General features: G+C 39.3%; 1 protein-coding gene across 20 annotated transcripts in view; it reads left to right on the top strand.

Annotated features, from left to right (window-relative positions):
- The window catches only part of PDE4DIP (phosphodiesterase 4D interacting protein), a 238,564-nt gene that overhangs the window by 165,999 nt on the left and 56,726 nt on the right, over positions 1-15,839 (top strand). For all 20 annotated transcript variants that reach the window (XR_002180312.2, XM_070785807.1, XM_070785813.1 and 17 more), the window contains 11 exons: positions 3,196-3,327; positions 3,963-4,082; positions 4,324-4,416; positions 4,552-4,764; positions 5,619-5,777; positions 6,619-6,732; positions 6,924-7,061; positions 7,770-7,949; positions 9,058-9,252; positions 12,682-12,849; positions 13,020-13,101. Coding sequence is in view for 19 of the 20 variants with exons in the window: in XM_070785807.1 (XP_070641908.1) it covers positions 3,196-3,327; positions 3,963-4,082; positions 4,324-4,416; positions 4,552-4,764; positions 5,619-5,777; positions 6,619-6,732; positions 6,924-7,061; positions 7,770-7,949; positions 9,058-9,252; positions 12,682-12,849; positions 13,020-13,101 (1,594 nt within the window). In the remaining variant the exon portion in view is untranslated. The remainder of the gene's footprint in view (positions 1-3,195; positions 3,328-3,962; positions 4,083-4,323; positions 4,417-4,551; positions 4,765-5,618; positions 5,778-6,618; positions 6,733-6,923; positions 7,062-7,769; positions 7,950-9,057; positions 9,253-12,681; positions 12,850-13,019; positions 13,102-15,839) is intronic.

Here is a 15,839-nt window from a genome sequence, read left to right as displayed (position 1 = left end):
GCATGCATACTTGTGACAATATTTTAAATATATTTGGTCAAAATGTTTCATTGAAAGGTTTCCCTGATAACTCAGTTGGTAAAGAATCCGTCTGCAATGCAGGAGACCCCAGTTCGATTCCTGGATTAGGAAGATCCCCTGGACAAGGGATAGGCTATACTCCAGATAGCTCACTCCAGTATTCTTGGGCTTCTCTTGTGGCTCATCAAGACCTAAAGAGCCTCTTGATGAAAGTGAAAGAGGAGAGTGAAAAAGTTGGCTTAAAACTCAACATTCAGAAAACTAAGGTCATGGCATCTGGTCCCATCACTTCATGGCAAATAGATGGGGAAACAGTGGAAACAGTGACAAACTTTATTTTTTTGAGTTCTAAAATCACTGCAGATGGCGACTGCAGCCATGAAATTAAAAGATGCTTGCTCCTTGGAAGAAAAGCTATGACCAACCTAGACAGCATATTCAAAAGCAGAGATATTACCTTGCCAGCCAAAGGTCCATCTAGTCAAAGCTATGGTTTTTCCAATAGTCATGTATGGATGTGAGAGCTGGACTATAAAGAAAGCTGAGCACCAAAGAATTGATGCTTTTGAACTGTGGTGTTGGAGAAGACTCTTGAGAGTCCCTTGGACTGCAAGGAGATCCAACCAGTCCATCCTAAAGGAAATCACTCCTGAATATTCATTGGAAGGACTGATGCTGAAGCTGAAACTCCAATACTTTGGCCACCTGATGTCAAGATCTGACTCATTTGAAAAGATCCTGATGCTGGGAAAGATTGAAGGCGAGAGGAGAAGGGGACGACAGAGGATGAGATGGTTGGACGGCATCACCGACTCAATGGACATGAGTTTGAGTAAACTCTGGGAGTTGGTGATGGACAGGGAGGCCTAGCATGCTGCAGTCCATGGGGTCACAAAGACTCCGGCACGACTGAGCGACTGAACTGCACTGAACTGTGGCTTAGCTTGTAAAGAATCCACTTGCCATGTGGGAGACCTGGATTTCGATCCCTGGCTTGGGAAGATCCCCTGGAGAAGGGAAAGGCTACCCACGCCAGTATTCTGGCCTGAAGAGTCAGACACGACTGAGTGGCAAAATGTTTTATTAAAATTAAGTTTATTTATGTTTTACTTTAGTCAATGAAGATAACTAGAAAATTTTAAATTACACATGTAGCTCACGTTATATTTCTGTTGAAAAGTACTTCTCCATCCACAAAGGCATTTTTCTTTCCCAGGGTTGTATCTACCCTAGGTCTTTTCCATGAGTTGTTGCTCTGCCTAGATCTTTGCATTGCTGGTTCCTTATCAGGTAGATCTTCATTTAAATGCTGTCTGAAAGAGACCTCCCACTGATCAGCCAATTTAGAGTAACTTAATGACTTTGTCCTGCTTACCTGTTTCCTTGTCACTATCTTTTATTTTGTGTGTTTCCTTGTTCTTTTATTCTGTAGCTCCCCACTCCCCCTCCCATAGTGCTTTGCATATTAGGGTACTTCGTAGATATTTTTTAAAATGATGAACAGCGCTGGGAGAATAGAAAAGATTTTTCTTCTGAAATCTTTATTAAGAAAGAAACTGAAAGGCACTCAGTTGTGTCTGACTGTGCGACCCCATGGACTGTAGCCTGCCGGGCTCCTCTGTCCTTGAAATTCTCCAGGCCAGAATACTGGAGTGGGTAGCCGTTGCCTTCCCATCCCAGGGATTGAACCCAGGTCTCCCTCATTGCAGGCAGATTCTTTACCATCTGAGCCAGGAGGGAGGCCCATACTTCCAGTCAATTGCTATCAGGAAGTGGTTTAAGGTCAGCTGTAACCCCACAGCCTGGAATGTGGTAGTCAGAACTTGAACATGTGAGGTAAAGAAAAAATGAAGAGCAGTTGCCTTTTTTCTCTTCCTAATGGATTTGTATTTTCCCTAATTGGGAGTGGGAGAGAAGAGGGGAGGAAGCAGGGAGAGAAAAGGTGGAATTTAATGCCACAGTGAATTGCTAAAGTTTTAATTCTGTATCTTAGCTCATAATGGAGAAGGCAATGGCGCCCCACTCCAGTACCCTTGCCTGGAAAATCCCATGGACGGAGGAGCCTGGTAGGCTGCAGTCCATGGGGTCGAGAAGAGTCGGATATGACTGAGTGACTTCACTGTCACTTTTCACTTTCATGCATTGGAAAAGGAAATGGCAACCCACTCCAGTGTTCTTGCCTGGAGAATCCGAGGGACAGGGGAGCCTGGTGGGCTGCCGTCCATTGGGACACACAGAGTCGGACACGACTGAAGCAACTTAGCAGGAGCAGTAGCAGCAGCTCATAATGAATATTAGGTCAAGTTCAATGAGTTATCTTAGTCTGATTGATTGTCCCAAATATAAATAGATGTTTTTTACTCCAAAGTCTTTTTGATGAACTAATATTCCTATAAAACATACGTCCTTCCCAGACCTTATGGATTTGAAGTTTTAATTTTTATTTTTTACTTTGAAATAATTTCAAACTTAGAGAAGTCTTAAGAGAAGTACAAAGAACTTCCAAGTTCACCGGTTGCTAAGATTTACTCAGATTTACCAGTTGCTAATATGTTGCTACAATTGCTTTATCACTCCAACTATCTGTAGACACATTTTTTATTTCTGAATTATTTGAGAATTAATTGCAGATATATCTTTATGCTCAATAAGCATGTAATTCCTAAAGATAGCATAACAACAATTCAGTTACCAAAGTTAGGAAATTTAGTATTGATTAAATACTATTATCTAATGTATGCTTCATATTTGAAATCTACTCATTTTTCTAATAATGTGAAATAGGCATACTATAAGGAGGGTAGTTGAATTATAACGTTTTCTCCCCTAGGAATGGTAGAAATTTGATATTTTGAATTCCCTGATTGAAAATAGAATACAGCAAATATTTGGCCATCATGAGTGTTTTTTAAAATCCTCCCTTTTTAATTTCTGAATTACTTGCTTTGAGTAGTGTTTGTGTAGGTTCGTACAGAAAGGTATGAATGGTAGCTTGGGAGTAAGTGACTTGATAAGTCGTAATAAGGAACAGAACTTTTCCTTGTCTTCATCAATTCATACTGATGATCCATTCAGCAGCTGTAATTTTCTAAGTCTCTGGCAAAAGAGGCCAAAAACATTTGAAGATAAAATTTATTGTCGGATACACTTAACCTGTCTTGTGCTTCTTCCTAGCCCATGACTGAAGACTTACTCAAACAACAGAAGTTGAATTCAAATGAGACCGGTACAACTCAGCAGTCTGTATCTGATTCCCATCTGGCAGAACTCCAGGAAAAAATCCAGCAAACAGAGACCACCAACAAGGTATGATCAAAACCATGCCCTTGGGGATCACAGGGTTTCTTTATGTCCTTAGAAGTGTAGCTCTTTCCTTCCGGTCTCAAGTGTTTTAGTCTGTTCTGCACAGATCAGAATTTCTGCTGTCTTTTAGGTCTGAAATTAAAACTTGACTATGGTTTTTAACTGTATAAGGTACTGAGACAAGAAGTTTATGCTTTTGATTTAACGTTTGACCTTTATACAGCCCGTGGGCTTTAACATCTGCTTAGAAGAAGATTCCCACAGTTTGGGACGCAGCACTCCTTGCTTGTTCTACCCTTGTGTCCTGTCATGTAGTAGACAGCAAAAGCTCCTTGGTCTTTGTATAAAGGCTCCACAGTGACTCATGTGGACAAGTACCCCCAGTATGGCTGCTGTCATACAGAAAGCACAGCTCATGAGAGTTGAAGCAATTGAGTATTGAAGGAAGTATTTCATGTCTCCTGCTACTTTGCTGATTGACTTAAGACTTTAATGGTTACACTGTGTGGGGGAAAATAGCAACGTAACATCCCCTAAAGAAATCCTTTAAACCTAGATTTGAGGACAGATTTCATGGTCGCATTTGAGAGTAAAAGAAATCATTGACCTACCAAACTGTTTTTCTTTACTGAATTCAGATGCTTCAAGAAAAACTGAATGAAATGAGCTATGAACTGAAGTCTGCTCAGGAGTCATCTCAGAAGCAAGATGATACAATTCAAAACCTCAAGGAAACTCTGAAAAGCAGGGAAAGTGAGGTAAAATGTTTGGCAATCATGGACCTATGAGGAAATGTTTTTCCTATCAAAGTAGACAAGTATCCTATAATTTGTAGAAATGGATATTTTCAGCCTAACAGATCTTAGAGAAATTGTCGTGTCATCTAGATTGGTATTTTGGAATAGTCCTGCTACTAAAATCTGTATCGGTGAGATAATAAGATAATGGAGTTTATACTTAGTTTGCTAATATGTTTGGTACCCCCTCTCTCGTTTGCAGACCGAGGAGTTGTACCAGGTGATTGAAGGTCAAAACGACACAATGGCTAAGCTTCGAGAAATGCTGCACCAGAGTCAGCTTAAACAGCTTCATGTATGTGAGGATCACCCAGGGCAGGAGGCATCACTTGAGGATGTGCCACTCTCAGTCACGGTCTTGGTCTCGGTGGTCTTCTTGGCTGCTCAGTGCCGGGCCTTCTTGTGACGATGCTTTTCTCTCTCTTTTCAGAACTCAGAGGGTACTTCCCCAGCTCAGCAACAGGTGGCTCTGCTTGATCTTCAAAGTGCTTTATTCTGCAGCCAGCTTGAAATACAGAAGCTCCAGAGGGCAGTACGCCAAAAAGAAAGGCAGCTGGCTGATGCTAGACGATGTGTGCGGTTTGTAGAGGCTGCAGCACAGGAGAGAGAACAGCAGAAAGAGGCTTCTTGGAAACATAACCAAGTAAATCATTAATCGTTGTGTGGCAGTGTGTAAAGGTGAACTTTGCCGTGGTCATAACTTTTTATAGGGATAGCTTGTTTTGAACTTACTTAATCTAAGTAATTCAGTTCAACATTTGCTAACCCTTATTCTGTATGCCAGGTATTGGGCTGTGTTGTGGAAATAAAAGAGTGAGTATCACAGGCACTTTCCTCCTAAGATACTTGTAATATAGTATGAGAGACAGTCTTGTAAACAGTATTTCAGTGTGGCAAATATTATAGAGGAGGCATAAGGATCCTATAGGAATATATAGGGAGAGCTGAGGGAGCCAGAGAAAGCTTCACAAAGGAGCATATTGTCTAAGATTATTCTTGAAGGGTGGGTAAAAGTCATGAGACAGAAAAGCAGGAAGACCAACCGAGTGAGAGGAATGGCCTGCATAGTTAGCCATGTGTGCTTTTTTAAAAAATTAAAACACATAATTCTTAAATAGTTTCTTGTTAGCTTGGAAAAAATGCTCCCAGTTCTTCTTTAAGATTTAAAAGCATGGGTAGTAATCGTGTATCCTTGAGCTTATTGATAAAGGATCCATGTTTACACTGGAACCAAATCCCACTTAGTGCTTATGTAGATATATCACTTTTAAGCCAAAAAGTAAGTATTGAATCAGAGTATTAATACTCCCATCCACAGTTCCCATAGTTTCCCTCATCCTATTTGACCCTTGTAGTATTTCTTTCGTAATTTTAAGAATGGCACTTTTTGCTACTTTATTTTTTTGGTCTCTATGCCTTGAAAGTTTTAAGGCCTCTGTATCTAATGACCATGTGAAAATTTTAGATTGTTTGAAAAAGGGAATCTGTTTAATTCAGGAATTGCAAAAAGCCCTACAGCAGCTACAAGGAGAACTTCAGAGTAAGAGCCAACAGCTTCATACCCTGGAGGCTGAAAAATATAATGAGATTCGCACCCAAGAGCAGCACATTCAGCACCTCCACTACAGTCTGAGTCACAAAGAGCAGCTGCTTCAGGTGAGTCCACAGAATGACTCAGCTAAAACTGGGTTCACAGGACACGGGCATTTATGTTCATATCATCTGTCCACTTGTGTTGAGTACCTCCTACATGTAGATCATTGAGATGTGGGAACCAGGAGGATTCAAAAGAAATAGAAAGTACAATCCGTGAACCAAGATGATAACCAGCAAGTGTAGGAAATAAGAACTACAGACCGGAAAGACTTCAGCGGTAAATATTTAGCCAATAGTTATTAAGCATCTCTGTGAGTCAGATACCAGGCCAGGAAGAGGAAGATGAAGAGAAGATATGTCTTCTGCTCCCGCTGAAGACCTCTATATATCCAGCTATTTAGGTGATAAAATGTAAGTTATAGGGAAAAAATGGAAGACTAAGGGAGAGAGTGGTCAGTTCTACCACCTACTCTAAGATTTAGTCACATTGAATACCTTATACTTCACTGACCATATGATTTTTTTCATAATACGCATACATATATTATACCTACATTTTTTCTCTGACAGAAATACCTCACACAGCCTCTTGGGAAACTCCTAGTGCTTGCTTTAAGAGCAATGTGACCTCCTTCCTGCGAACTTTAGTGACACCTTCAGGCAGAGTTAGACAGTGCGTCCTGTGTTCCCCCAGGAGATGTGTTTCTGTATACTCACATATATATGATGCAGAATTGTTAGCGCTTTGTGTGTCTGCTATCTCTGCTAAACTGTGTTCCCCTTGAGAGTGATCACATTGTGTTTTTTATCCTGAAACACTAACAGATTGCTTGACACAGTGTAGGAATTCAGTTAATACTAAGTAAAATGAATAAAGGAAATTATTTCTTGGTCCTGATAGGAATTTCGGGAGCTCCTGCAGTACCGAAATAACTCAGACAAAACCCTTGAAGCAAATGAAATGTTGCTTGAGAAACTTAGGCAAAGAATACAAGATAGAGATGTTGCCCTAGAGGTATGTACCATAATTCTGCTCATGATGCTATGGGTTATTCTGTCCCCAGAGGGACTATAGAAATGTGTGTTAACTGAATTTGCTGCTTTTTGGAGTTGATTTTCTATTCTTTTATATTTGGAATCTTATTGAATAAGCGTAATCAGAATAGTGGCTCTTACGGAGCTTTGGGATGCTTATTTTGCTTGCAGCGGGCTATAGATGAAAAGTTCTCCAGCCTAGAAGAAAAGGAAAAAGAACTGCGTCAGCTTCACCTTGCCATGAGAGAGCGAGATCACGACTTAGAGAGGCTGCGCGGTATCCTCTCCGCCAATGAAGCTACCATGCAGGTTAGAGCAAACGCCGTCATGACTCAGCATCCCTCTCCCACTTGGATTCCAAGCCTGAAGCATCACCCCTTCCATCATTTGCTGAAAATCAGGATATGTGTTTTATATATTAAAAAATACAAAACCAAACAAAAATAGCAGTCATTAGTTCTGTTATCATAGACTATGGAGTGAGAAGTTTTAGCACTTCTAGTATGAACTTTGTAGGACAGGGCAGTGAATATGGATTCATAGCTCTAATTTATTTCTAATCCTTGCCAGTGTTTATATGCTTTTATAGAACCATTGCTCAGATACAACTGTTATATTGTATTTTTCTCATTAATATTATGTACATGTCTGTGTATAACCACAGTCAAGAGTCCTTGTTTCTCTTATTAATATTTACTCTGGGCTATTTTTGTATATTTCTTTTAGATCTTTAATATCTAACCATCTGGAACTTCTTAAAGAAGTTCTTCACTTCCTCCAAAATACTTTATTTAGGACATACATTATATCTCTCTCTCTACAAACTAGATAAGAGTTTCTAATAACAAAAAATAGACTAATATGGCATTGTTAGATTAGATACACAGTTTTTCCTTTTGCAAAATAAATAGATAAGATAATGGAGGAGATAATGTAAAGGTGAGTCAGGTCTCCTGTTCATGCTGAGGAGTGTGGGGTGGCTCTTTGACTTAGCAACTGCTGTCTCTGTGACTGTAGAGTATGGAGAGTCTCCTGAGGTCCAAAGGCCTGGAAGTGGAACAGTTGTCTGCCACCTGTCAGAACCTCCAGTGGCTGAAAGAGGAAATGGAAACCAAATTTAGCCGTTGGCAGAAGGAGCAAGAAAGCATCATTCAGCAGCTACAGACATCTCTGCATGACAGGAACAAAGAAGTGGAGGCAAGGATTTAGTTAACTTACGGGCTGTCGGTTTAGTGATGACATAATCTCAGTCTTGGATTAGGACTCTTGAGGTCTGAGAGACTGGTGACCCAAGTGTTTAATTCCATCCTGTGCCTGAGCAGGTCATTGGCTTTCACGGGAATTTTTCCCCTATGCCTATAAACTCAAGGGAACAATTATCTTTCTCAAAGAAGTTATGTGAGAATGAGATCTAAAAAATATACCCACAGTATGGTAACTAACCTTTGTTATGGTGCATATGCTGCGTCAGGTGCTGTTTTAAGAGCTTACTGCTACTGCTTAGTCGCCTCACTCATGTCTGACTGTGCAACCCTATGGACTGTAGCCCACCAGGCTCCTCTGTCCATGGGATTCTCCAGGCAAGAATACTAGAGTGGGTTGCCATGCCCTCCTGCAGGGGATCTTTCCCACCCGGGGATCAAACCCTGATCTCCTGCACTGCAGGCAGATTCTTTACCACTGAGCCACTAGGGAAGCCCCGTTTAAGATGGATACTAATTCACTGAATCCTTGCAAACCTATGAGGTACATACTGTTATTCCTCTTTTACAGTCAAGGGAACAGACTTCTGAGGTGAATTAACTTATCCAAAGTGACATAGCTAATAAGTGGTATAACCAGTGTGCAACCCAGATGGTGTGGCTCCGCAGTTTTAACCACCATGTATTACCTCCTAGTGTAGACCTAGGAGCTACATCACCGTGCTTATAAAAACAGTGCTTGTTGTTTTTTGCAGTTTATCATTGTGTGTTCCCCTATAAAGTTAAACTGGGGAGAAAATAAATGAATTGAGTGCCCCTTTATCCCCAATATTATGTGCCCTGAGCATATAAGGAAAGGACTTATTTTAGAAAACAACATGTAAGTTGTCATTCTAAGTTTTTTTTTTTTTTCTGTATTATTAGTGTTCATTCACTGTGTATTGACAGTCTTTTATGTGCAAGGCCTGTGCTAGATCTGGGGCAACAAAAATGAGTAAAACATCATTCTTGCTGTCTCTTCTATGAAAGATTCTTTTAAGCCCTTTGATGTGTATTAGAGGGAATTCTTTCCTCCAGAACTTACACTCTCTCTCCTGTATTAGGATCTTACCGCAACATTGCTCTGCAAACTTGGACCAGGGCAGACTGAGATAGTTGAGGAGCTGTGCCAGCGTCTACAGCAGAAGGAAAGGATGCTGCAGGACCTTCTGAGTGATCGGAACAAGCAAGCAGTGGAATATGAAATGGAGATTCAGGGCCTGCTTCAGTCCATGAGCACCAGAGAGCAGGAGAGCCACGTAAGGACTAATGCACAGGCTGGGAGAGCATCGCCCTGTACATTTATAGTCCATACTACAGAAAGCATCAGACCCTTGTAACTTGTAAAATTTATGTTGTCTTAAGTCCATTCTATTAGCTTTTTTTCCTTCAGCCTATTGACTAGACTATAGTTTTACATGAATCATCAAGTGAAAGTCACTCAGTCGTATCCAACTCTGTGACCCATGGCCATACAGTCCTTGGAGTTCTTCAGCCAGAATAATGGAGTGGGTAGCCATTCCCTTTTTCAGGGGATCTTCCCAACTCAGGGATCAAAACCACGTCTCTTGCATTGCAGGCAGATTTTTTACCAGCTGAGCCACCAGGGATGCCCATATGAACTATTTCTAGAACACTTTGCTTTTGGAGGGTGCCTAAATAATACATATTCCCACTCATTAAGTTCATTATGTATTGATAACATTTTCCTTTCCTTAATGTTCTGATCATTTTGACCATAAGAAATATGGGGTTCTGGAGTGTTTTGATTTCAATTCTAAATTATCAAGACTTGAGTGATATTTTGTTTCTACCCAAGATATGGGGAAGCTTATTCTTTGTACATTTTCTCTTAATTCATGTAAAGTCTGAGTTATCTTAAGAGGGAAGAAAAGATTTTTTTCAAAGCCATGATGAGAATAAACAATCTCATAGTAATATGGGATATAGTAATTTCAAAATAACAATGCACAAATATTTCTTTTTTAAATACAAATTTATTTATTTTAATTGGAGGCTAATTACAATATTGTATTGGTTTTGCCATACATCAACATGAATCTGCCACAGGTATACACGTGTTCCCCATCCTGAACCCTCCTCCCACCTCCCTCGCCGTACCATCCCTCTGGGTCATCCCAGTGCACCAGCCCCAAGCATCCTGTATCCTGCATTGAACCTGGACTGGCGATTCGTTTCTTATATGATATTATACATGTTTCAATGCCATTCTCCCAAATCATCCCACCCTCTCCCTCTCTCACAGAGTCCAAAAGACTGTTCTATACATCTTTGTCTCTTTTGCTGTCTCGCATATAGGGTTATCGTTACTATCTTTCTAAATTCCATATATATGCGTTAGTATACTGTATTGGTGTTTTTCTTTCTGGCTTACTTCACTCTGTATAATAGGCTCCAGTTTCATCCACCTCATTAGAACTGATTCAAATGTATTCTTTTTAATGGCTGAGTAATACTCCATTGTGTATATGTACCACAAATATTTCAAAAGCAAATTCTTAATTTAATCCTCATTTCCATATATCTTTCTCCTAAAGGCTAGAGTCTGATATAGTTGGCTTGTGCTACATTTCAGGGACCTGTCACTCAGAATTCCCCCTAGTCAGTTTTCAGAGGGAAATAGATTCTTACCATTGCCTATGTTATTTGACTGTAATAGTCTCTAATGCTTCCTTTTAGTATGGGATGGTTATATTCCACTCATCCAATTCTTAGGCCCACTGAAGTAAATACACATTTTGTTAGAAACATGCTGCTTTGTGCTGCAGAAACTGCTTTTAGAATGACCTAACAAAATCATTGTAAATTATTTAAAAATTTAGCAGGAGACTAATGAGTCTTTGAGTTTTCTTTTTCACCCTTTTGTCATGTGAAAGAATTAGTCTTATTACACTTAATATATACATGTATGTTGTGTATGCGTTTGTAGTAAAATAATGGAATCTAAGAGATGCCTGAAATTACAAAAGATCTTCAGCTCAAGGAAGAGTAGTGATTGTATTCTTCTAGATGTGGTTCTTGAATTTTATATGCAGAACAATCCCTCAAATAGCTTTTAAAAAACATGGCCTCAAAAATCTGCATTTCTTACAAGCTTCCAGATGATGGTGATGCTGCTGGTCCAAGAACCACATGTGGGGGAGTGGTGCTAAAAGCAGCATTACTAGAAAGAGTCAAGCCAGTTAGATCGTATGTATGACACAAGATATCTTGTGTATTATTTACTTTGTTTCTTCCCATAGTCTAACAGATTTTTATTAAGGCAAATTAATAACGTACTGTTACATCTAAGATAGTTATGTCCAAATCCCTAAAGAGTCTGAATTTTCCATGTTAAAGCTAGAAGGTTATTCTTTCATCTCTCTTAGAAGTTATGGCGAGGGCTCAGATTCTTATTTAAAACAGTGGTAATTCTCCCCAGAGATAGTTGATGCTATATCTGACATATCCATCATCTTACATTCTTAGTAATTTTAGTCTTAGTTTATTATTTCTGGATTTTCTGATTAAATGCAGACTTTCTATGTGGTGTGCATGCTAAGTTGCTTCAGTTGTGTCTGACTCTTTGTGACCCTGTTGACTATAGCCCACCAGGCTCCTCTGTCCATATGGATTCTCCAGGCTGGAACACAGGAGTGGGTTGCCATGCCCTCCTCCAGGGCATCTTCCCAACCCAGAGATTGAACCCATGTCTCTTATGTCTCCTGCATTGGCGGGCAGGTTCTTTATCAATTTTTTCCTTATTGTGCCATCATGTGTCTTAGTAAACTATGGGATTAGAAATGAAATAAACTGGTGTGATTTTGAGGTCCAGATTCTCCTGGTCATGTGGTCTGATAAAATGTTCCTGTGTGATTCATTCAATATCTAGGTCTTGAGTGCCTATGTATTGAGTGCCTTCTATGGGCCAGACTCTGTTCTGGGAGCTTGGGATTCAGCATTGAATAAAACATCACAGTGCTTGCTCTTAGAAAACTTTCATCCAGTTGCAGGTGTTGGGGGAGAGAGAGACAATAATAGATATATTGATTACTGGTAAGTGCAATGTAAAAAAAAAATGTAGCAGGTCAGTAGAAATTGGGAGTAGATGAGCTTGCTGCATTTAGATAGGAAATGCAGAAAAGGCCAATCTGAAAAGTTGAAATTTGGCAAAGACCTTGAAGAAGGAAATGGCAACCCATTCCAGTATTCTTTCCTGGAGAATTCCATGAACAGAAGAGCTTGACAGGCTACAGTTCATGGGGTCACAAAGAATCAGACACAACTGAGTGACTGACACTTTCCTAGACATTTTAAGGGAGCAAACCATGCAAATGACAAATGTTTGAGCAAGACCATCCATGCCAAAGGCACATGTATCCCCAAGTAAAGAAAGATATCAGTTACCCAGTTCAATATGTTATTAGCCTGGCATTTCTAGCAGAACCAATTTCAGATGAGTTTATCTATGATAGACATGTTGTGTTCTGTTTTTCCAGTATTCTGTCTATGACAGACTTTCTTTCCACTCCTTGACTGTTTTTTCCTGTAAAATGAAAGCAAGGAAACGATTTCTTAGAGCCCCACTAACTTTTTTTTAAATGGTTGGCTTTTAACAAATGACATCAGAACACAAATTTTGTTTTATTAGAGTCTCTGTCTCATGTTGCTTGTGATTTCCTTACTAGGCTGCTGCAGAAAAGATGGTACAAGCTCTAATGGAAAGAAATTCAGAATTACAGGCCCTGCGCCAATATTTAGGAGGGAAAGATTTCATGATGTCCCAAGCACCCCTCTCTAACCGACCAGCTGAAGTTACCTCCATCAGCCCCCATCTCGGAGAGCAAACTGATCAAGTAAGAACTATAGACTTGTATAGATGTTTATGCCAGCTGCATTTTCTTTTTATATCTGAGGCATAAGTATGATAATTTTAATTCCAAGTTGTGTGAGGATGTTCCAAGTCCTGTCATTGTGATCATGATTCCTGTATCTTCCTAAATCCCCCAACTCTTCCAATTTTTAGGGTTCAGTGCATATACCCTCCAGAGATGATAGCACTTCATTGACTGCCAAAGGGGATGCTAGCGTACCCAGGTCCTCATTAGGTAAGTATCAAATTTGATTTCATTAAGGAATCTCTGTCTTTCCTTCTTGTAACACTCTGTTAACAGATTTGGCCAAGACTCTTTCCTTTCCTACCTTAATGGAAAAAATAAGCTTGGATTCCACTGAAAGACTGAAGATATATCTATTCTTGGGAGAACTGACTTTACCTTACATTGAATTAAAGCTATTGTTCTGGCTATACAATTTGGCCCAAAGAAGCTGCATCCTAATTTTCCTTTTCAGATAGCTTTGCAGGGACTCAAGAATGCAGGAGGCAGTGTTTTCAAACCTACACGGCAGGACCATGGGGCTGATACCTTCTCCTGAGTATCTTTGAAGCAAGCTGAGGCTACTTACTACATCTAGACATAAGCTACATTACAGTATTGGGAAGAGTAGGCAGTGTACATTGAGTCATTTGCCAAGCTCTGCCCCATCCAAGAGGTGGTTGTAGGCCTTGAACTCCATAAAAGTAACTGAATTATATGTGAGGTGTGAGCAAAACTCAAAACGAATGCCTTAGATTAGTCTCAGAGACCAAAATATCAGGATCTGGAGAAGTGTTACAGAAACAGGGGCTCACCATGATTAGTGACTTGGTGATTATAGTGCTGATAGAAGTGTTGTGGACTTGAAGAATTAACTTACAGTTTTTTAAATGATTTTCAGAATGTAAAAACTTTGTGTCTGTTTTATAGTATAGGGCATTGTGGAATTCATAGGTAAGCTGTGCAGGTAATCATTTTTTAGTGGGAAACTTTATTCTAGTCGAAGGGTAAAGATGCTGGATTTGTTTAATTTACTCCCTATTTGCCTTTTTAAAAAAGCATCTTTCCCCAATTTATTTTGTAAATTTCAAACCTATATAAAAGTGGCAAAAATAGTACAGTGAATACCCATGTACATTTTTATTAAGATTCACCAACTGTTAACATTTTGCCACTTTTGCATCATTTCTTGCATGTATGTGCGTGTACACACAGATGTAATGTTTTTTCTGAACCATTTAAAAATTGCAGAGATCATGACACTTCATCCCTAAATACTTCATTAAACAAGAGCAATCTCCTGGGTAACTACAATTACCAAGTTCAGTCAATGTAGCTTTAACATAGTCCTAGCATCTACTGTGCAGTCTATTTTCAGGATTTCCATTGTCCCTGTAATACTCTTGATAGCTGGTTGTTTTCTTCCCTCCCTACCGTCATGGTTCTTTAGTCTCCTTTAATCTAGAACCATTTTCTAGCCTTTTTTGTCTTTTTTTGGCATTAGCAGTTTTTTCAATTTCAAGTGTAGTTGATTTATAGTGTTTGTTCCCAGTGTACAGCAAAGTGATTCTGTTGTATATATCTTTATCAGATTCTTTTGCATTATGGTTTATTACAGGTTATTGAATATAGCTTCCTTTGCCATTCAGTCGGACCTTGTTGTTTATCCATTCTGTATATAATAGTTTGCATCTGCCAGCCCCCAGTTCCCAATCCAGCCCTCCGCCATCCCCGCTCGGCAGCCACAAGTCTGTTCCCTGACACTGGCATTTTTTAAAGCTCTGGGCCAGCTAATGGCCCTCAGTTTGGCTCTGATTGTCTCCTCGTGGTTAGATTCAAGTTAAACATCTTTGGCAAGAATGCTGCTTGGGTGATATCTTTCTTGGTGCAATGCCTCAGGAGCCCATGTTACTACTTGTGTTATGTTCAGTGATGTTAAGTTTAGTCATTCGGTTAAGGTTGTATCCACCAGATGTCTCCGTTGTAAAGGTTCATTTTCGCCTTTGTAATTAATGAGAGATAAGTGATCTGCCCAAATACCTTAAGGTGTTGATGGTTCTGTTTCCCACAGCCATTCACCCAGTGGTTTAGCATCTTCAAGCTTGCTTGTACCCACTGTTACTTTGGTAGTTTAGAAAACTGATTTTCTGTTTCTAAAATTTCTTCTTTCTTTAGTAATGTGTCTCCTTGTATAAAGAAGAGGTGCCCTTTCCCTATCCTTTCTGTTCCTTTTGTTTGTTTATATCAGTATGAAGTAATGGCTTGTTTTTTTTTTTTAAATATTTTATTACCCATTTCTGTCATTCTTCCACGTGATGACCAAATTATTTGGGATTTGGCTAATTGGAGCCCCTTCAAACTGTTTCTCTGTCCTTTCAATAATTCTTCATCAGTTTTTGATTACTTCCATACTTTCTGGCACAAGATGTTATATAATTACCTTTTTCTTTGCCTGCCTCAACCCTGAAATTATCCATTACTTCAAGGAGCTCTCTAGTTCCTTTTAATGGGTAATAGCATTTATATACTAATACCTGGGCATAAGATAAGTTCATAACTTCAGGTATGTCCTTTGCTTCTAGGCCCTTTTAAGTGAAAAGAGCTAAGGATGTGTATGTGTGTGTGTAACACCTTTTGATACTGGTTCCTCTAATTCCAGTTTAACAGTAAAAGTTCTTTCTCTCCCTTATTTTATATCTCCCTTCTCCCAACATTGAGAAACCTGGTTACCTATAACATCACTATATTTATATATTTGCATAATATAGAAAAATAGTTTCAGAATGGCTATATGAATACCACTATCAAAAGTAAATCTATTAAATAATGTTTAAAATTTCTTTGTAATTCTTATTATCCTTAGAATATTTCCAACTGAGGATGTACAGTTGAATATTGGATTCAAAAATTATTTGGATTAATTTTTTAAGTTGTATTCTGGGTGATTATCTTATCTATTTGCCGTTTAG

Source organism: Bos indicus, chromosome 3 (assembly GCF_029378745.1).
Source record: "Bos indicus isolate NIAB-ARS_2022 breed Sahiwal x Tharparkar chromosome 3, NIAB-ARS_B.indTharparkar_mat_pri_1.0, whole genome shotgun sequence".
Taxonomy (NCBI): domain Eukaryota; kingdom Metazoa; phylum Chordata; class Mammalia; order Artiodactyla; family Bovidae; genus Bos; species Bos indicus.
Note: the sequence above shows the minus strand (reverse complement) of the source record. Positions and strands in the feature narration are given on the sequence as shown.